This window comes from Hipposideros armiger, unplaced genomic scaffold (genome assembly GCF_001890085.2).
Source record: "Hipposideros armiger isolate ML-2016 unplaced genomic scaffold, ASM189008v1 scaffold_425, whole genome shotgun sequence".
Classification (NCBI taxonomy): Eukaryota; Metazoa; Chordata; class Mammalia; order Chiroptera; family Hipposideridae; genus Hipposideros; species Hipposideros armiger.
The window spans coordinates 1,232,165-1,255,354 of NW_017731775.1; the positions used below are offsets into that span (position 1 = coordinate 1,232,165).

The 23,190-nt window shown below is 41.7% G+C and overlaps 1 protein-coding gene across 1 annotated transcript in view; it reads right to left on the reverse strand.

The window, feature by feature from the left end:
• LYN (LYN proto-oncogene, Src family tyrosine kinase) overlaps positions 1 to 23,190 on the reverse strand; it is a 148,429-nt gene that overhangs the window by 29,644 nt on the left and 95,595 nt on the right. The window contains exons 8-9 of the mRNA XM_019664530.1: positions 21,357 to 21,539; positions 19,454 to 19,530 (exon numbers count right to left, since the gene is read on the reverse strand). Of these exons, the coding sequence (XP_019520075.1) occupies positions 19,454 to 19,530; positions 21,357 to 21,539 (260 nt within the window). The remainder of the gene's footprint in view (positions 1 to 19,453; positions 19,531 to 21,356; positions 21,540 to 23,190) is intronic.

Sequence of the window (23,190 nt, forward strand, 5' to 3'; positions counted from 1 at the left end):
ATCTCCGAGGGCCATTATGGACACACTCGACATGTTAGTGTCATGTGTGCCTATTTTTCGGTATATCCATATTTACATGCATGATTTTACACACACACACACATACACACACACACACACACATCTATGGAAAGTTTTCAGAACCCCAACGTTTCATAGCATTACTGCTCCTCATTGCCCACCATGCACACATACATCCATACACTTACATATGTGCACACTTATGATGGGGACAGGGTGCCGACAGAACACAAAATCTGGAGTCCTATTTACTTTGGAAATAATTTTTTTTCTAGGGTACGAGGTCAGAAATGTTAAGTTAGACCAAAGTTTTCAGAAGCATTTGAGTTGAACATAAGTCTTTTAAATTATCTCTCCTATATCAATGTTTAAGCAGAAAGTCTGTGTTCCTATTCCCAAAATGATTAGTAAACGTTGTGGGCAGTCTCAGCAGACCATCCTCACATACTCCTGCCTCGACTGCTCTAAGGAAGCAACATAGGTCCCTCCCTCTCAATGAAGTACAGCTTCACTCAAATACATTTATTGAGAAGAGTTGCCAGTGACCAACTGGGGGCTCACAATACAGTTAAGCCCGGGGCAGGAAATACCTGACAACTATGGCCCTGGGATAGATATAAGATGGAGTAGTTTTACATGGAATACAACTCTAGAGAAAAAAAGTCTTAATTATATTTTACATACCAAGGCAGAGTTCAAATAATAACCCTTGCAAGTGACTATTTTGCGAGTAATGACCGCAGAGGTCACTCCTCTTTTCCTGTTCTTCCCAGAAGTCCAACCAGAAACCTGTCAACCCCAGCATCCCACACAGTACACTGAAGCTTCCAGCAGGCTGCCTCCCGCTCAGATGCTCAGACTCTGAGCCACCAGGAGCCTTCCTTCTCTTGTGTGTGCACTTGTGCAAGGTTTGCTCGGCACAGACTGGGTTGCTTTCACTGGAGAACTTGAGTGACGCTTTGGACAAATAACAAAATGTTCCCGTGGAGGGCCTCAGCCAGCTCTCCAAGCCTTGCTTTAGTGTTCTTGTGTTCATCCTAATGACTATCACTTTTCTGAGAAATTGGAAAGTAACAGGCTATCTTGTTCAGTAAGTTACTCTTTATTTTAATGAGGAGAAGCCCACACTTGAGTCAGATGACGGAGGACTAAAGGAATGAAAGGAACCTAAATGAGGGAGTTCAATGTGATCTCTCAAGCAAAGCTAAAATCTACCCCAGGAAATTCCAGCCTAAATGAGAAACTGGAACTGAAAACTCAACCTGTCTTAGAACTGGCTGGTTGGAAAACATTTGTCATCTAGACAAGCAGTGAGAGAAGTTAAACAAAAAACCTGCCAAAAGACAGGAAAGAATAAAAACCTGGTTTTCTTGTTGCTTTACCTGTCCTATTAGGCATCGTTTGCCTCATTCTCTAGATATGTATTTCCTTCCTATGCTTGAGGAAAGCAGAATTCAAAATGTTAATTACTTTTAATAATAGTGAAATAATATTAACACCAACAACATTAATCAGTTGAACCTGAACAAATCAATAAATAACATTTGGGTAAAACCTAGTCTCTCTCTGACGGGTCCTTCATACAGGGAGCCCCTGGGTTCTACCCAAAACTGACCTAAAACGACCATTTAATCACAACAGAAAAATAGAATGTAAAGGAAATAAGGAGTTTGCAAAAAGAAATTTTAAGCAAGACTACATCTCCTCTGTACTTCAAATATGACAGCATTTGTCTTATTTCAGTTGACAATTTTTATAGCAGTACTTTCCTATCTGTTACTAGTCACTGATCTTCCATACTCCATCCTTACATGCTTTAATCCATAATTTGGATGGAGGAAGGGATGGAAAAGAGAGCTCATTCCTTGCTATGTTTTGGGGTCAAAATTTCTTATAAATTTTGTTTTCGCTTTATTGATTATAATATTCTTCTTTATTCATCTTTTCCAAGCAAAACTGCTAAGAAATAATGAAGTCTATTACTTTGATGATGCTGGTGATGATGATAGCGATCATGTATTGGCTGCTTACTCTGCCTAGACGCCTTGCTAGGCATGTATAATCTTTAAAACAAGCCTATGAAGTAGCCAATACTCATAGTAAAGATGAGGAAGCCGAGTTTTGGAGAAGTTAGAATTTTTGCTAGATAGACTTGGATTTGAATCTAAGCCTGGATGGTTCCACCACCAATGCTTTTAACCATTCTTCCATACTGGCTTCTTCCTTTAAAAACGGAAACATACAGTAGAATGTTCACAAGCTGAAGGCAGGAAAGAGGAGGGAAAAGAGAAATAAAAAAACAAGAAAATTTAAAAAGTGGCCAACTTAAAGTTTGCAGTCTGTCGTACTTTCATAGCTCAAAGACGAGAGCAGAGTTTGGTATACACAAACTTAGGGCTGGTCAGGTTTCTGTGACTGGTCAAAATATAATCAATCCAATAGCATACAAGGACCCACAATGCCTCAGCAGGACATGACTTCCATAAAGATAGCTTCACTGAAGAATCACTTTAAGTTTCCATGAAAGAGATTCAACTTCTTTAAAGTCTGAAAAATTTGAACTAATTCCCACACACTTTCTCTAGCAAAAACTTATTGGACAATTTCACATCAATTACGATGGCTATGATAAAAATAAGCAAGCAAACAAAACAAAACAAAACAACAAAACAAAAAAATAAGTGTTGGTGAGGGTGTAGAGAAATTGAAACCATTGTGCATTGCTGGTGGGAACGTAAAATGGTGCAACGGCTATGGAAAACAGAGTGGATGTTCCTCAAAAAATTAAACATAGATGTACCATATGGTCCATTAATTCCACTTCTCAGTAGGTACCCAAAAGTATTGAAAGCAGGTATTTATATAATATCCAACAGATGTCTGTATATGCCTGTTCACAGTAGCATTATTCACAATAGCCAAAAGATGGAAACAACCCAAGTGTCCTTTGATGGATAAACAAAATGTGCTACATACAATGATAGAATATTATTCAGCCATAAAAAGATATAAAATTTTGACCAATGCTACAACATGCATAAACCTTGAAGACATTATACTAAGTGAAATAAATAAGTCACAAAAGGACAAACAAATATTGTATGATTCCACACATATGAGGTACTTAGAGTAGTTAAATTCATAGACAGAAGGTAGAATGGTGGTTGCAAAGGTCTGGTGGGAGGAAAAATGAAGAATTCGTGTTTAATGGGTATAATGTTTCAGTTTGCAAAATGAAAAGAATTTCTGGCGATGGATGGTGGTGATGGGTGCGCAACAACATGAATGTACTTGATGCCACTGAACTGCGCTCTTAAAGATGGCTGAAATAGTAAATGTTATGTTGTGTATATTTCACCACAATTAAAAAATACAGCTATCCTGGAAGTTTCCAGCTGCAGGAAAGCAGGAGCAGAAGCTAGCAGAAGCTTGCTTGCTGCAGGCAGAGCAGCCAGCGCTCGTCTCCCACACTGTGGCAGTGCAGCTTACGGCCAAGGAAAGGGTTTGGCAGCTTGGGGTGGCACGCTGGACGTGAATGCCAATACACAGCTGAGCAGGACCAGACCAAACTGAGACGTGGTCACAGCTCTTCCCTTACCACTTCTTCCCTCCTAGGCTGCTCCTCAATCCAACCTCAGATAAACCTGCCCATAGCGTGAATATATAATTAGGGATTAGCAGGAACTAGAGAGATTACTGGTAACGCTTCAGAAGATAGCTGGACAGTTATGACAATGGATCAGACTTCAGAATGAGTCAACTTGGGTTTATATAAAATGGGGACAAGTTTCTTCTCAAAACCTCAAGTTTTCCACTCTGCAAAATGATGATAACAATAGTATTGATCTGGTAGAGTCCTGATGAGGAATGAAAAGGAGAATGCTAAAATTCTCCATGCAAGACTAATATTGTTACTATTATTAATACTACTATTATGAATAATAAAAAGATTAAAATCCAGATTTGGTTCATAATGGTGAAATGACCAACAGTAGAAATGATCTTTTACAGCCAAGAGACAGCTGGTGGGAAGCTGCCCACAGGTACACAAGTGCAGCCTCGGGCACGATGTTTCCCTTTTGCTGAGTGGCCGCCATCAACCCTGGGAAAGACTGACTTCCGGACTCTGCTTCCTCTCAGTGTGACCAGGCTCCCTGGTACCAACCGCCTAAAGGTGTGAAGCAATGATCTGTCAGTGATCCACACTCTGCCATTCATGAAAAAGGCTCACCACTTGTGTACATCCAGGACAGGACAGTGAATAAATGACACTGTAGGATTAGAAATCACCTTTGCTTACTGTCCCCTCTTCTAACTACTGATGTGATAAATGACCTACCCCTTGATCTGTGGCTAATGAGCTAGGCTTATCACTTGGAAAGGAGAAGGAAGCAAAAAGTTCTCAACTTATTCCACTGATGGAGAAAATAGCCATTGGCTCTTCTTTCTATGCTTTTGCAGGATACAGGTGTGCCTGGCCTCAGAAGCAGAATGGGATCTGACCCAATACACCCTCACACAGCTCAAACTGAGAAACAATTCACTCTATTCAAATGCCAAAGTTTGCTCAGTGAAAACAAGCTGTGAATGTCAAGAGACTTAAAAACATTCACACTCTGATCTTGTTCTCTGGCTACTGAGGGGTCGGTCGGTGGGGCTGGGTCCCTAGTAAGGATATAAAGTGAAATAAATAAAGGTTTGTCCACAAAAATGTTTTGTGTTGTTATTTCTATTAGTGAAAAATTTGAGATTCTCCAAATGTTTATCTATAAGGGAATATTAAGGGAATCATGATACAGTTATAGGAATATAATATCACATTGTAATAGGTACATATGTTTATGAAGAGTTTTTAATAAAATGAAAAACTATAATATTCAGATTGATACATATAAAATAGCACATACAGTACAAACCTAATGTGTAATGAGGAGAATAATTAAAGAGGGTGGATGGTGATGAGCTAATAGAAAATAATAGGCCAAGGGCTTAAAGAAAGAGGTTACAGAAAGACTGTAAACAAAGAATAAATATAGGAAAAGGTGCATGACCTCATCACTATTAAATAAACAGAAATTACAATAATGAAATACTCAATTTGACCTATCAGACTTGATTAGAGACTGTTAATAAGACCCAGTTTGGGCAACGGGATGAAGCAAAAGGTACTCTTTATTTTTTTTTTGGAAAGACTTTTAGGAATAACGATAAAAATATAAAATGTATGTAAACTTTTGGTAAAGTAGGTCTACAACCTACAACCTACAATTTACCCTTCAAACATACTTGTGCAAGTATACAAACATATACAAAGATCATTACCATACATTATTTGTTACAGTAAAAGAACAAAATGCCCATCAATAAGAGAACAGTTAAATAAGTCATAGGACACCAAACAGGAGAATATGAAGCAGCTTTAAAAGAATGAGAAGTCTCATTCTGTACTGATATGAAAAGATAGCCAAGATATATTAAGCTATAAAGTTGCAACATGATATATAGTGTATAATACCATCTCTGGAGGGAGGGGCGGGGGCGGGGGCAAAAAGGCCATAATCTATGCTGGTATCTGGAAGGATTCATTAGAATTGCTCAAACTAGGTCTAAGGGGTTGGGGTATAGGTTTTTAGTTTTTAAGTCATAGTATAATTTGACTTTTCTTTTTTAATCCATTATCATGCTAATGTTTTAAAACATTTAAAATCATTAGAAAAATAAAAGACATATCATGAGAACACACAAAAATGCTTGTAACAGTTGCCTTTGGAATCATAGGATATGAATACTATTTTTAAAATTTTTTTCAATAATTCTATAATAAACACACATTGACTTATAGTAAGAAAAAAAGGAACCCTATATTAAAAGTAAGATCTGATACAGATTCACATTTTCCAAAAATTTCCCAGAGCATGAATACTTGTTTTATGGATATAGCTTTAAACTTTGAAAGACTTCCCAGATTATTCACTAAGTATATATTCACATTTATGTAATCATATCAATACATACGAGTACATATGCCACAATGAGTTAACAGGAAACAGCTAGGGGTATATTTAGAGTTCTGGTGACTTACAGCTTCACTAGGATGCTACGCTTGGAGGACGCTCTTATATATTAAGAGGTCATGTACTTCTGAGGCAAGGTCTTCCATTAGCCTATGGGGACTGTCATTCATTTGTCCGTCCATTTACACAGTCCTGACTGCCTGCTAGGAGTCAAGGCCCATTCCAGGTGCAGCAGGCAACTAAACACAGTCCTGCTCTATGAGGTTTACTTCTTAATGAGGCAGAAAGAAGATAACACATCAGCAAATAGATATACACGTCACACAGCTAAGACATGAAGAAAACACATAGTAGGCACATACATGATATTTCAACTCCAACAAAATACCTTACAGAACTTGAGTTTTGGTAGGCAGAAAGAATTCCCTTGCAAGGCCTGACCTCTAGCTGTGAAAACGATCCCTCAGTTATTTGTCCTGTGACAAATTTAAAGGAAGTCTGTAATGAGAACGGATACATTCCAAATACACATGAAACAAACAGATTTGCTATAATCTTTATTTATACTTCAACCCTTCTGAAATGAGTTTTCAAAATAGTGGAAGCTGTGAAGGTTTGCACTCTATGATTGCTCATGCATTTTCCTTTTCCTAAGGATATGGGGCAGGAAGGGGATACGGGGTGCTGGAAATGACCAAATTGGAGGAAGAAGAACTGTCGAGCATTTGCTCCCCAGGTAGAATTTTTCAATGCCTAATGATTTGGGGAAACAATTACTGAGCTTCACAAACTTAAAATCATGAGAGAAGTATAATTCTTCCTTAGCCGCCACAGCTTTAGGATGAGGAAAACCAGCTTTCCTTTGGAAGATGTAAGACCTAGAAAAAGGCTCACTCACTTAGTTCAACGCTGTCTCAACAGCAGTGCTTCCCAGACTCATCCAAGCCCTCAGGACACCTGCCGCTTGTCCTGGGCCCCACAAATCTATAGATTTCAAACAAGAGCCCAAGGTAAGTCTTACAGTAGGGCAAGTAAATGAAGCTCTGTAACACAGGTTTCCATACAAATAAGAGAATAAAAAATGTATGAAAAGACCGAACCTCTGAAAGATAGTCTATAACAGTGTAGGCGAATAGCCTTTATGGTGCCTTCAGGTCATATTCTGAGTAAGGTGAAGAGCAGCTGGAGGGTTGAGAGGAGGAGTGTGGTGATCTGATTTATGTTTTAAAAGCAGCACTCTGGCCACAGTGTTACAAATGGGCTCTGGAGGAAGCAAGAGTTGAAGCCCAAGGCTAGAACTAGGTAATTCATCCTGAGAGGGTTCAAGTCGGGTCAGAGGGACAGTGGGGGATGACTTAGGAATGTGAATCTATCTTAAAAGTAGAATCAAATGGATTTGCTTAAGGATTGGATATGTAACATAAGAGAAGGAGTTAAGAATGATTTCAAGGTGTGAGGCATGACAACTAGAAGAGTGGCGTTATCATCAACAAAAGAGAAGACGGTGGGTGGGCAGGTTCTGGAGAGAGGGCAAGCACTCAGCCTGGGAAGCGTCCAGTTTGACAAGCCTGATACACATCCGTGTGGAGATGCTGCGTAAGCAGTTAGCCCCAGGGAGCAGTTTGGGCTAGGGTTATAAACCTCAGGGTGGTCAGAGTGTAGACAGTTGTACTGGATCCAATAGTGTTCCCTCTGGTCAAATTCACAACCACCTAGACCCTCAGAATGAGAGCTGATTGGGAAATAGAGTCTTTGTAAATTTAATTAGTTAAGGATCTCAAGATGAAACATGATAGTCTTGATTTAGGGTGGGTCCTAAATCCAATAACCAGTGTCTTTCTAAGAGAATGGCAGAGGGAGATTTGAGACACGTGGTACAGAGGAGGGGCCATTTGAAGCAGGCAGCAGAGACGGGAGCGATGCTGCCACAAGCCAGAGAACACCAGCAGCCACCGGGGGCGGGGCGGAAGAGGCAAGGAAGGCACTCTCCCCTAGAGCCTCGGGGGAGAGCACGGCCCTGCAGGGATGTTTAGGACATCCGGCCTCCAGAACTATGGGAGAATCCATTCCTGTTGTTTTAAGACACCCAGTTTGTGGTCATTTCTTATGGCCGCCCTAGGAAAGTAACACAAAGCTTTCAATGAGATCACTTAGGAGTGGAGTATGGAGAAAGGGGAGGTCCAAGGACTGAGTTCTGGGGTCTTCCAATGTTTAAATATTGGGAGACGAGGAAGAAATGGCCAGTAAGGTGGGAGGAAAACCAGAGAAGGGTGTCCCCAAAGCCAAGCACAAAGGGTGTGTCTGTGAAGAGAGAGAGCAATTACACCAAATACTGCTGGCGGGACACTTGGGAAGAGGCTGAAGAATGACCTTGGACTTAGTGTCATGGGGATCACGGATGACATGTCAAGGGCTGTTTGATCGAGTGGTGGTGGGTTCAAGAGAGGGATGTGGAGAAAAGGGAAGACTTTATTATAATTCCTATGGGAGTGGTACAGAAATGAGGGGGAAACGCTAATGCAGAATTTCTAGAACAATGTCTTGAGACAGCAAGAGAGGATAGGACCTGGTGCATAATGCAGGTGGCTGTCACAACAGAAAGGAGCACCATGTGTGGGCTTTCTGCTGATGGCTTCTCCTTTCTCAGGGCAAGAGACAGCCAGGTAATCCACAGACAGAGGGAAGGGGAAGGAGGACTTAAAGTTTGGGGGCAGGGGAATAGGAGGTGAGAAATCGTTGTCTGAGAGTGTGTGGATGGGATTTCGCGGCACCTTGGTTACTGATCTTGATTCAGAGGTGCAAAAAGCCAGTATTAAACATCTGCGCTTGTCCGCAGCTGTTGTGTGGACACAGGAGTAAAACAGATAAAGAGCTGGACTCAAACAAGGCACCGATGACAAAGGGAGAGGGGCAAGTGAGTACACGGAAGCTAGATAAGGAGAGAGGAGGTGGGTGGAGGTGTGGGAACAGTGGGAACTGGCTTGGAAGTGCTAGGGAGGGGCTGCAGTTGTTGGAGTTGGAGTACTAGAGAGTGAGCCAGGCAGCGGGGAGGCGACAGGCTGGAATGGGAGTCATGGTGGATGGAGTTATTGGTCATAAGCATAAAATGGCTGAGGGTTAGGGGGACAGCATCCTGGAGGAGAGGAAGAGAAGAAACAGAAAGCCTGTTGAAACTCTATCTGGATGGCCACGGTGGACAATGGCAGGGTCTGCAGTGGATGGAGAGGGACTGGACCAGAGCCATAGTGCAGCAGCGGGAAGAAGTGCCCAGGGACCCGAGGATGGTGGCAGCAGGAACCTCAAGTGGGGTAGAGGGGTCCGGGGGGCAGGGGGTCCTGGTGGGAGCAGAAGGTCTGGAAATGGTGAAGAGGACCAAGGATGTATGACCTCCTTGTCACACATCAAGATCTCAGCTAAAAGTCACTATTGGTCCTGCTTGCCAACACTAGTGTAAATGGGATCTTTATCAACCAATGTGCAGGTAGTTCTAGAATATGACATTATTCAGATAATTATGTTTTAGACACTGGGGGACATGTCATGGAATAATTAACACGAGCTGGAAATCCTGACTTGTCAAAGAAGAATCTACCAGCCCCATCAGCACCCGAATCCCATCCAGCATTGTCGCCTCTGCCAGCTTGTGCAGGTGCAGATGAAGGGCTATCCCAGTGTCAAGGAAAAGGCCACAGGGGACTTGAATGACACTCTGAGAGTAAAACTTGTTCGTTTTTGCATTTTTCCCTAATTCAATGCATCCACCATGGGCTTCAGTGTTAAATATTTCCTTTAGAATTTTTCATTCCTCCTGGTGTTCTTTACTCCAGAGAACGCCTAAAAGCCCAGATACTATATTCTACTTCCTTCTTTTCTCACTTTTACTTTGATCAACAGGGTAAGTTTTGTGTAGAAAAGTAAACACAGAGGGCGGGGAAGAAGAAATATATCAGGAAAATACTTTATGGGTAAATACACCTGAATAGTGACCCAGGGAACATTAAAAAAAAAAAAACATGTTCTAATTACTTGTTCAGAGCTGTCTGAAGCAGAGAAAAAGAATTTGGTGTTTTAAACTGAATATAGTTATTTTGCCAATGTAGTCATTCAACAAATATTTATTGAGCACCTACTATATACAAGGCACTGTGCAAGTGCTAGGGATACAAAGATAAATAAGAACTTACCAAAACATTCAAACTGTAGTAAGTGCAATGAAAGAAATGGCCAGGAGGCCATGATAGAGAAGCCTGGAGTGAGACGGTCAGCGGGTGGAACTATTTTAGGGTGTAGGCAGGAGGCAGGGCAAGGCCCAGAGCACAGGGGTAGTTTCCAGGAGTGGGCTGGAGAGAGGCACCAGCTAGGAAAGAGCCCGGTGGGCTCCAGGCCTGAAGAAGGCAGGATACTGGGGGGGCTATGCCCACAGGCATCGGGACTTCTTACAAGTGTGATGGACTCCACTGAAGGTGCTTAGCTGGGATGCAAAATCATCCAATTCAGGAGGGACCTTGAGTAGTTAAATTCATAGAGACAGAGAATAAATAAATAAAACAGGGGTTGCCAGGGGCTGAGGGGGAGGGAGAATGGGGAGTTAATGTTAAATGGGTGGGGACTTTCGGTTCAGAAAGTTGAAAAGGTTCTGGAGATGGATGGTGGTGACGGTTACCCAACAGTGTGGACATACTTAATGCCACTGAACTGTACACTGAAAAATGGTAAAAATGGTAAATTCTATGTTATGTATATTTGACCATAATAAAAAAATGCAAAAATAAATGTACCCAATTGGCTGTTGCGACTCTGTAGAGCTTGGAAAAAGGACAGCAAATAGATAGGAGAAAGACAGTAAGAGTAGTGTTGCCAGGTAAAATACAAAGGGAACACTTCTATTAAAAAATTATTCATAATGTATCCAACATTCACATACAACTGGGCACCCTGAATGTCCACTCGCCCAATCCAGCAACACTAGGGAAGAGGCAACCGCAGTCATCCAGGTGAGAGATGATGGGCGGGAGAAGGGAGATCTACTTTGGGAGAAGGAAGGAGGTTTGCTTGTGAACTGTGGGGCGGAGGGTGAAAAGAAGAGAGAATCACGGAGCCAGCAGGGAGCCCCTGAAGTTGGCAGGGCTGTGGGGGGCCACTGTCCCAGGAGGCCCGGCTGGGAGGACCCTGTTGGCCCACCACCTGGGGACCAGGACTTCCTGGAAGGAGCGGCCCCTGCACACTTGGATCTGGGGGGCTGGAGGTTGGGGCCTCCCAAGAAGGGGTGGCTTGGTGTGGGGAGGGACTGAGGCTGCATGGTGGTACTCATTGCTGGGGCTCCTTAGGTCCCTCTAGTGACCCGGTGTTCTCTGTCGCCCCTGGGTCCCTCGGTCCCCTAGGCAGGACCTCAGGCTGCCTGCACAGGCAGAGATGAGCTGACTCAGACAGGGTGCCAGGGAGGCCAGAAAGGCAACTTCCCAGCAGGGGGCACTGAAGCAAGGCTCTGCTATGCTGGGTGGTGGCTGTGAACCTACCACAATGGCACCTGGGAAAATGCATTCTAGGCGCCCAGCTGCCCTCAGAAGAAACTCTAAAGACAACAAACTGTCCTTACATTAGGGATGGGGGTCTACTTTTGTTGACTTAATTTAAAACAATTATTATACTTTATGAAACCCCACGAGCACTGTAACACAAACGTCTTGAAGCACATGTTCTAAGGATGGCGGAAGAAAGTTTTTCCTACAGAAGACTACAAAGCCATATTTTTTTAAAAACCAATCATTTAAAAGTCACTCTTTAAGTAAGTCTATTTCATTTTTTTTCCTTCATAAAAAATCAATATGAGGTTGCCTTTAAAAATAAGGACTATATATAATTCCATTTAAGTAACAACAGAAATAAGTTGTTTCAAGAGTGTGGCTGGGGAGTGGCTGGGGAAGGGCTGAGGGGACAGAGGAAGCGCATGAAGACGAGACAACCAGGCTCAGAGCGGAAGCTGCAGAGACAGAGAAAAGGATTCATGGAATCGGGAGCAGAGGAGAGCCAGGAACAGGGAAGGGAAAGGAGGTCAAGAGTTTGGCTTCCACCTAAACCACCACCCTGAAAATGGGCTGGCCACGTTCTCCAAGGACTTCTTTGTTCTACACTCTGAGGGCAGTTTCTCCATTCTGAACAGGCCCTCGTCTCTGCTGTCCCCAGGCTGGCCTCTGCCCTTGTCTCTCTCAGCCTGTTCCCCAGGGCTCTGCCCTGGGCTGCCTCTGCCCCCTCCACACGTTTGCTCTGGGACCTCCTCAAACCCCCGCTCAAGCGGCTGTCCAGAGAGCCACCTCTGGTCCTCTGCCAAGCCCTGGAGCCCTGTATTAGAACATCTGCTCACCTCGGTCCTATGTGGGCTTTGGGATGGCTGGAGGCGGGCAGGGAGCAGGGGAGAGACAGGCCTGGGTGCTGAGAAATCGAACTCTGAATTGAAAAGTTTCAGAATTAGTCCTGTCCATTTCTGAGTGTATCCTTTAAAGGTGAGCTCTGGTCTGGAACACAGACCTCCCATTCCTTTTCCATTCCACCTAGCCTAGTCTCAGGCTTAGAAAACAAAACAAACAAAACAATAAGGGGGGAAAAACAGTAACAAAACAAAATCGTAGGGGCAGAAAAGCAGAGCACTCTGCGGTTCCCCTATACTTAACATTGACCAGTTTCTATAGCAAGCAAGCACCTGGCGGTGGGGGGTAGGGTGTGTGTGTGTGTGTGTGTGTGTGTGTTGGGTGGGGAGGCACAAATACATATCACAATAAATACAAACAGCACCCACTGACTGCTCAAAGGTAAAATAAAACTAAAAGGGTAACTATGAGAGATTACTTGCTGAGTATAATCATTTTTTGTTTTTTTCAAATACATTTTTCTCAGTTATCTACAAAACAGTGAACTGCTCCTCCTATACAACTCAAGAGCTAACAATACTCCCAGTTTCCTTAATATCCACGTCTATCTCACTGTGTCCCTGCTCCCATTCTTTCTACACATTCCCATTTGTATCCCCTTGTACCCATTTTTTATGCCCTTACGCACCAAGCTCCTTCAAAGACGCCTCCCTACATTCAACTCCTTCCTAGGCTAGCAGGGCTAACCCGGCTCTTAAGATCACCTCCTCCAGGAAGCCCACCCTCTTGCTTCTACCCTGATCTACTGAGTTCCATCCTGTTCCACGTGCTCTGAAAGCAGCCCGCAGTGCCCACCCCAGATAGCCCTTGCCTGTTACTTATCGGCCTCCCACACCAAGCCATGTGCTCCTTGAGGCAGACCCACATCTTGCTCATCCCTTCGCTGGCACATGCCAGGCTGTGCTCAGTATGTCTGTGGGTGAAAAAGAGGAAGAGAGACATGCCAAGAGGGTGAGGGGAACACAAGGAACGCAAGCCAAGTGCTTAAGACAAAGGTCAGCTGTAATTTACGTTCTGCCACTCCCTTCAAAGTGCTTTCATTTCCACTTTTAAACTGTGAGCGCTGGTCAAGAACTCTGCCTGCTCCTAAACTATTTCAATTTCACCCTAGCCTTTAAGGCTTCCATGATGAGTACCTAAAGAGGAAATTATTGTGTGACTTACAGTAGTGCTGACCAGAAAGCCCACCCCTGGACAGGGTAATACCAAGATATGAGGCAGTGCTGGCACACAGACCAAAAGTACCTCCACCTCCCCTTTACATTAGCTTAAAGTTTCTTATTGGTGCTAGTAAGTTTTCCAATCAAAACTGAAACAAGAAAAACTTCTTCTGACTTATTTGCTATTTTAAACAACCAGTCATGGTTCCTCTGCTTAAATATGCTAAACACCCTCCCCCTTCCACCTACCCTCCCCCCTCTAAAAAGAGTTCCTGTTTTATACTATTTTTAAATGACAGTTTCCTATTCTTTCAGCTTTTCAGAAGGAAACTGCATATGATCCAGAATTGCAATTCTGAGAGTAACTCTAGTTTCATTTGTCCATGTTGTAAGTTTTCATGGCCAAAGTTTAAGCCTCAGACTTAAAACTCATTATTCAAAAAAGATAAAAGGAGCATTTACATTCCCAACATCTGGATACCACATTCATGTGACACGTTTATATTCCTTTATTTAGAGGAATGTCAACGTCTTATGTCAATGTCATCTGAATACACTCAAAATCATTAATTACAACTTTTGGGTGACTATCCACACAGGTTTTCTAATTGGGAGAAGACTGTCTGAGTCATGTTAGAGTCGAGGCTGTGGGAGAACTAACCTGTGCCTCTCCTTTTGGAGAAGCAAGGACCCTGGGCCCGCGAAGGGCTTTTCCCCAGATAGGGGCAGGCTTCCCAACTCTCAGCTCAATGCTCTCTCCACCCTTAACATCACCAACAGCTCCATTTACAAAAAGACAGTGATATTTTTCATATTCTACAGGAAGAGAGAATCACCACATCTATATTTTATATTGAGAAGGGCTTCCAAGCAATTGCTCTTGGATGCACACTGGGGGTCATCACATCCTGCTGGCCGTGTAGCCCCTTCAGCCAGAGTGGAGTCTAGCTCAGGTTATTTTATGGAATTAATTATCTTTTTATTGCTGGCCATATCCCCTCGAGGAGGCTTTTGTGCTTAGAAGAATTGGGAATGTGGGGCCTCACTATAGAGTCAAGTGTGAGAATTCCTGCATAAAGAGGGGAGATTAAATATGAGATGGGGAGGGAATAGGGCCTGGCGTTCCTGGATGAAATGCAAACCAAGTCTGTCACCTGAGGCTTCCACTTTGCCACTGAATCTGATTCAGCATATCAATGTAATTCTTCCTCCAGTTAAAGTAAATTAAATGTGATGACACTATCAATCAAAGGGTAATCACGGTTTGGAAAATAAAGTTGTTGCCTTATCATAACATTATTGGGGGAAGGGGTGGAGGATTGCCTTGAGCTGGAAAATGAGAGCCTAATTTATCTTTTGAGTATCTTTTACAAAGAGACAAAATGAGGAGACCCACAACTAACAGCACCTACAAATACTCTAGAAACTTACCCAGAACACCCCATCCAAACATTTCAGACCTGATTTACCACCGACAGACTGGTGGGTCAAACCTAGAGTTATTACAAAGAATTCCCAACCTATGTATTGTTTTCTCAGTTGGAAGATACTATGAGGGAGTACTCAAAAAGCTCTGATGTCAAAAGACCTTCCTACTCAAGAAGGTTGAGAATTACATGAACGTAGACTGAGGTTTCCTACCTTCCTTGTTTTACCAATTTCCAACTTAAAAGTGGCTTAAAATTTAATACTAGGGGACAAAATATATATTGAGCATAATCACTATGTGAGAGAAAGATCTATGTCTTGGCAACAAAGATTTTTTAGAAAAAAAAAAAAAAGCTGAGGATATCATTAATTCTGATGAATAAAATCCATATGAGCACAGTGTCAGGTGCAAAATGATCATAGGAGCAACTCTGACCGTAGAATGACAATGTAGTGCAGAGAAAAGAGCCAATTACCTAGAGTCAGAAGACCAAGGACCAAGTCCATCAATTCTACCTACCAGCTCTGTAACCTTGGACAAGCCCAAGGTCACACCTTCTCATTTGTAAAATTCATTAAATAACAACATAAATGCTTTCAAGGTTGTGGGGCAAATTAGACAATGGAAGTAGAAGTGCTTTATCAACTAGAAGGAGTTAAAGAAATGTTACCTGATGCCGTGATTGTAACAAGTTTGATTTTTCAATTTTTATTGCAGTTTAACTCATACATGATTGTCCATTTCATTCTTGGTAATTTTTGCACTTTAAAGATGTTGCCACCAAACAGCAAGAAATGCTTTGATTCATTTGGCCTGAATTACAAGATGACTTATCTGACGTCCATGTGGCAACCGTGAATTTCCGACATTTTTTTCCTCTCAATTTTACAAGTCCACTGAAACTGATTTCATTTCAGCTTCAGCTGAAGGAAATTCCCACAGATTTCAACCCTACTCTTTCCAAGTTCATTTCTTCTCTTACATGAGGCAAAGGCTGGAAGGGAATTATGCAAAATCTCTCTGTTCTGAAAATACAAAATTTCCTTTTCAAAGGGGTAACTTTCCTATTTCAGCTCAAAATCGCTTCATTTAACACAAGAAGAAAGGCACTGGGTAAAGCTGCTTTAGTTGGGGCTAAAAGATGGGATGGGAGTGTGGATTACACTGGGGCTCAAAACAACCTTTCAGAATTCATCCTGAGACAGGAAGTGATGAAATCAGCTCTCACATGAACTGAGGTTATCATATGCACTCGCCCCACTTCCTGTCTCGGTTGGCACAGGGGGGGAATGGTCAGGGGAACGTAGAGAACGGGGAAAGGGAAGGAGAGGCCAGATGACAGACTGTGGGAAAAGTCCCAGCGCTGCCCCTCAGCAGCCCTGTTCCCGTATTCTTCCGGCCTGGGATGAAGTAAACTGGTTTATTTCTACTCTTAGGTTTCCACCGTGAAAAACTGCTGAGTTGAACTATACTCTTTGTGAACACTCAATTTCCCAATGCTTTGATGCTACTGACAATGCTAATGGAAGAAAGTATAAACATATTTTATAGCCTAGTAACTGTCAAACACCAAATGGACTTATATAATTCTTCTGCTTTACCTATTTCCACTCTATCAATAGCCTAGTGGAGAAAAGGTATAGGCAAGGCTGTATTATTAAGTGTCTGGGCACCAGACAGCCTCTCACTGCCTTGGGCCAGCTTTATTAAAAGCGACTATTCTCATGTGATTTACTACGGAAAAGTGACACAGTTCTTTTGTGGCATATGATGAGGAAGGGAGGAGAATTCAGAGATGACTTTCTTTGCATAGAGAGATCATTTCAGAAAGGTATATAAAGGAGGCGGGATGTTGGGTAGCACCAGTCATAAAGGGAATGGGTGGTATGTATCACAGCGGGACCCGTTATTGGGCGTGGTTAACAGAAAGCGGATGTGTAATGTACGTGATTTCAGATGGAGGTTCACGCTCTTTCCTCACGTTATGGATTTTATAGTAAGAAAATGATAATTAAGGGTGAGGCAACAGGTGGCCCCATGAGCTCCGCCCTGAGGGAAAGACTGGGGAAGAGTCTGGGTGAGGTTTGCGCTATGAACAAAGATGAACTCAAAAGGAGAGGGTATTTGGTGGAAAAGAAAATGCATTTTGTGCTGAACCCACCTGCTTAGGGACTTCCTGAGCTGATACTGATTCTCCCACTGACGCCTAACACTCCATGCACTTAAACTAGATGTTCCACGAATTCTGCCCAGTCTTCACTGCTAGGAAAGAAACCCTGAGACAATACATAAGTGCTCATCCAGCACGAGCTGGATTCTGTACACGGGCTTAAATGGAGACCAATGGTAGTGGCCTTGACTGCCCTCTGCCTCTCCTGGAACCTACAATTTGAAAGTCATGGTCAATGCCAGGCTCTGTGATACTTTCTTTACTTTGAAAGCTACAATGGCTTAGAAAGCAACTTTTCCCCCAAACTTATTTTTAAGTTAGAAAAGTTGCCCTTTGTAGTAATAATAGTAATTTACAAAGTTAAAGAATAAATACAAAGACCTTGACTTAAAACTTTGACTACATTAAGATTAGGTTTTATAAGATAAGCTATGCAAAACCAAATACAAGTCCTTCTCCAGGTATAGTACACACCTCAATGTGCATAATTTCTCCCCTCCAGCACTGTAGGCACAGATCAGGCCCTCAGGCAGACTGGAACGGCTATGACCATTCAGGCCCCAAGCCATGTGTCCTACATTTCTATGTCCCTGTCAGCCCCTTTCCCTTTCTGAGGAGCAGGTGTGACAAACCTTTACTACAAGCCTCAATTCTCTCATTCAGTTGGAAACGCCCAAATCACCACCCTCAATTTAGCCGTGTCAAGTGCGACACAAGTTTATCAGGCTTCTGCTTTTTCTATTTCCTGACTCCCTATCTGCATAGGATCAAGAGCTGCACCCACCCAAGTCATCTTTCCTCCTACTGCAGAGCAATGGTTTTCAAACTGTGGTCCTGGGACCCTGGCAGTCCCATAGAGCCTCTCGTGAGCCAGCTTGGAGAATTTGAGCAAATGCATAAAAAGTCAGTGCTGCTGAACCGTTCCCTTCCTCCATGTGTATGTACCACGGCAATTTTGCTTCTTTCCATGTTAGATAGGGGAATTCCAGATGACATTCGAATTTCCTACTTGGATAAGGAGCTTACGTTCTGGTAGGTGAGATGAGAGCTCAGTGGGATGATGTCATCACACACCTTTGCTGGAACAAATAAGGAATGTCACCCCCAAGATTTCCTCAGTTTCCACAAACAAGCTTTGAAGTGCCTGTGTCCAGGCCAACTCATGTGATTTGACTCGTCTCCTTAAAGTAGGCATTTCCATTCCCATTCGACAGATGAATAAGGGCTTCCTGAAAGTGGCATGGCTATTGAGCCACGACACAAATTCCAGTCTCCAGATGTTGAACTCCAGCTCTGCCCACAATACTGGGTTACAGAGTATGTGTTCTGATCCTACCTTACGTGAATGTCCTCTCTCATTCCTTTGATCTCATCTCCTAAGAAGGCCTTATCAATTTCCCATCTAAAAGAGGATCTGAGAAAGAAATGGGAGTAAGAAATGAAGATCATAAAGACCTCCCTTTCTTAGAACTTCTGGAAATCTCTTGTGCCACTTGGGTTTTATGGTATGTGGCCTTCCCAACATGAACCAACACTGAGAAACAAGCAAATTACTGAACATAACTAACCAACACAATGAAACTATTCCAAGTCAGTAGCTGGCATCATTCAAATGTGCACTTCCTTGACATACCAGGCACATCGCTGGATTTCTGGGTAACTTCCCTCTGATTTAAATACACTTCTGGAAATGTGATTCCAATGTAAACAAATTTGCAACTTCTAGGCTATTTCTAGAAATATTATAAATGAATATTTCTCAGAACCCTAAAGACATAGCCAATGAAAGGGACTAAAAAGGGGTAGAGTAGGAAAGAAATATTGTTCTTTTGTTTCAAGAACCCTGAGTACTTGAACGTATCACTATGTTGGATTAGTAATTTAGATGTCACATAGGCATCATTTAGAAGGTGCTGTGCTTACACTGCATGGAATTGCTTCTCCAAAATGCAGGGCCAAGTGATCAACTTAGCTACACTGTTTCTATCACTTGTGCAGAAGTGAATGTAAATATAGAGATTGACTTGTATTAAAGATGACATCCAAGTCACGATGACACATGCATCCACATTCTGTGTGAAACACCCAGTATTGTCTCTAAGGAGGTACACTCATAACTGCCTCTGGGAAGCAGTCAAAAGAAATGCCTTCTCCTGGAGCAACAATTTCATTATGACTCTAAAGCAGGGAGGATTTTGCAAATTTACATGCAGGCTGGCTTTTTCATACTTCACCTGAGCAGAAAAGTCAATTAGCTTTGGAAGCAGCACTTTGCCCCCTTCATCGCTCTTCAGGAAATCCAGCAAACTGCCTGTTGATAAAGGAGGAACAAGTCAGTGGGGTTCTAATACAAAAGAAAAAAAGTCCAAATAAAATTCAAATGATCATTACTATGTGGGGAGGGGGACAACCCCACAAAATGACTGGCTTTGCAATTCTTTGTGGTCATAGGGCCTTTTCCTGAAGTTGGTCAAACCCAATCAAGCTCTAACCTGTTACCTTTGACCTGATGTGAAATGCACCTGTGCTCCAGGTAAGAAAGGGTGATGGTGGACACAGCTTTTCTCATTACAGGTGTCTGAGAACAATGCATTTCAGAGCACTGTGTACTTGCCACCAAGATGCACTCACTGCAGCCACCTGATCTTCATTGCTTCTATGAGACAGAAGCCAGCAAGTCATCACAGCGAGCCTGCCCTTAGCAGGTACTCAGCTAGCTTGGCTACTATCTGTGTCCAGCAAAAGCACAAAACTCGGCGCACGCCCTAGGTGCTCTGTGAGTATTTGATGACCAAACTATGCTTGGAAAAAGTTAGACCTCCCTGAAAGAGAGTGTGCCCACGAAAAACTCTCCTGCTTCCTATGGCTCATCTCTAAGAGCGACTTCTTCCCTTTACCGTGCCAGCCTCAGGGCAGTCTCGGGCAAGCTACTTACCTGGTCTAGTCCCCGTAAAGTGGGCGTGTCCTAGTAGATAGAACAGGGTCCTGTGAGGACGGATTAAAGCATGTGCCATGGTGCTTGGCACGTAGTAAGTGCCCCATAAACGTTCTCCCACCTTATCCACAATTAAGATCAATAGTACTTAGCCCTCAGATTGCTGGAAAGATTGAGTGAGATCAACAGGGAAAGCATCATGAACAGTGGCACACAGTAAATGCTCAATAAAGGTTAAGCATTATTATCAGGAGAAACTCCCATTTCCATTTATGATGAAGAATACTATTAGTTAACTCAACTAGCATTTACTCAACTCCTACTAAATGTGTAATCCTGAGACTGGTTTCTAGGCTATAGCAACCTAAGCCATACGGGCTAGGTTTTTGTTTTGCTTTGTTTTTTAAGACAAAAGAAAAACAATGTTCTTTTTTGGAAGGACTCTGAGTAACTAATATTCTGAAGTATTAACATATATTAAGAAAATATTCATCTTTCTAACCTATTCAGCTATGATATCACACTATAATCTCCATTATGCATGAGATGATGGCTAATTCTGGATTATTGTTTATATTTCTTTTTTTCCTTCATTCCTTCTGAAGATTTTTAAGAAATCATTTGTCAGTTTATTAGTATCTCTACTGAATTGGAGGAAGAAGGATGGTGATTCAAACCTTTTTATCTGATGGTGAAAGGAATGGGAGAAAAGATGGTTGCTTGAAACCTCTTCAATGATTCTATGGTTATATAGGAATTCAACCTCAACAAGTTTTAAAAATGTTAACATTTTGAAGTGACACTCTGAACATTTAGATAATTCTAAAGAGGAAAACAAACCAGTTTTAGGATTCTGAGAACTCAGATTTTAAATATGTAATAAAAATACTCTTGTATAAAATATATATTTATTTATTTAATAAATATTTACTGGGGGCCTACTAGGTATTGAATACTATTCTTAGGGATAATATAAATACGGAGATAAATGTAGAGAAAATAGGAAGACTATTAATTTTATAACATGGATTACTTACGAGGGGGTGGTTTATGGAAATGCTTTGTTTTCCCATATTTTCTGATTTTTTGGTGGTGAGCATGCTGTTTTACGATTCAAATTATTTGACTATTACTGGAACATCTAGACATTTTACTTTTTGAGGTGTAAGGCTGGTAACAGCACTCGGCTTTGGGGGGCTCACCCTTGGCCATGTACTCCGTGATGATGTAGATGGGCTCCTCTTTGGTGACCACGGCGTACAGCCTCACCAGCTTGTCATGCTGAAGGGTCTTCATGAGGTTCGCTTCTTCCAGGAACGCTTGCACAGACATAGTGCCTGGTTTCAGGGTTTTTACAGCCACTTTGGTACAATTATTGTAGTAACCTAGAAGAAAGAAGAAGGGAGGGCACGCTGTATCAAACTGAAAATCCAAAAACTTCATGCAGTTAGAAGAAAATGTAATTACAGATAGAAGAAAACATATAAAATTCTATATAGTGTTAACATTAGGGGAGGCTGAGTGAAGGGTGTACAGGAATTCTCTGTGCCATCTTTACAAAAGAAATCTAAAATTATTCCAAAATGAAAAGGTTTTTATAAAGCAACAGTTTTTTAAAACTTTATATGCATTCCATCATAGGGACTAAGATTTTCTTCTAATGAATAAAATGTTCTCTATCCAAGATAAAAAAAAAAATAAAAACACCAAAGCTCTCTACACACACACACACACACACACACACACACACACACACACACTTTTCTGAAAGAAAATACACCAAAGAACTGGCTATCTCCAATGGTGCAATTATGGGTGATTTTAATTTTGCTCACCATACCTTTAATTATTTAACAACTATTCTATAGTGAATATATATTATTTTTAAAATCAGAAAAAAAGCTTTGCAACTTAAAAATTATTTACATATACCAATTTTAAAGTACAACATACTGGAGTCAAATAAGCATTTCCCAAAGTTTTCAAAGAGAACTGGACTTGGGTGATTGAGCAAAGGGCTCTGTGCCAATGTCTAAGTATCTGGGAGCCGGTGCCTGCCACACCCCTCTCCCACCCAGCAGAGGCAGCAGAAGTGTGGTGAGTCCTTCAGTAAAAAAAATCTTTTGGCCTGGCCAAACCTAACATTGGCCAAACTTTTTTGACCGGCAAAACATCTTTTAAATGCCTTTTTCCACCCCCTTGGAACACACTTTAGGAAATCTTGATTCTTAAAAGAACCCCCCAAGGCACCACTTTTTTGAGACCTGCCACAATTATTTGCTTAATTCTGAGCTTGATTTTCCTCTGGGAAAGCCTTTTCTCAGTGTTTCACTTGCTGCATTATTCATTTTGCTGTAGGTCACTGCAAGCTACTAAGTACAAATCGAAGTGAGATATTGAAGGAAAAGTTTTAACAGAGAAATCAGTGTTAATGATCAAAAGAAAAATTATTAACTATGGTTGACTGTTGGCTTATAAGTGTTAGAACGTATGGCTAAGAAAATAATAAAAAGCTGACAAAAAACTGGCCTAGGTCATTTTCAAAAGCTACAACCTACAAAATATAATGGAATTGTGAATATATTAAATTGATTTTCTATCTAAATGCATAATTACAGACAATATAACCTTTCTTATGGCTCTTAAGGTAAATTTAAAGTAAATTCCACCAAAAAAAGTATTTTAATGTTGCATTTGAATCAAGAGGTTCCATTACAAATTTGTGTAAAAGTTTATAAATAGGTCCTCAGTTACACAAATATACCTGTGGCAAAGCATAGCGAGAAAATACACTCTCTCTGATGCATGTAACTGAAAAAAACTAGTGTTTAGAATATATGAAGAATTCTTATATATTAATAAGAAAAATAGGCAAAGGCTTGGATGAGCATTTCAAAAAGAAAAGATCCCAATGACTAATAAACATATGGGAGGAACTCAATCTTATTAGTAATCACAGAAATGCAAATGAAGCCATAGGGAGAAACCACCATCCAGCTTGACAAAAATTAGAATACTGATGAGCACATATCTTTT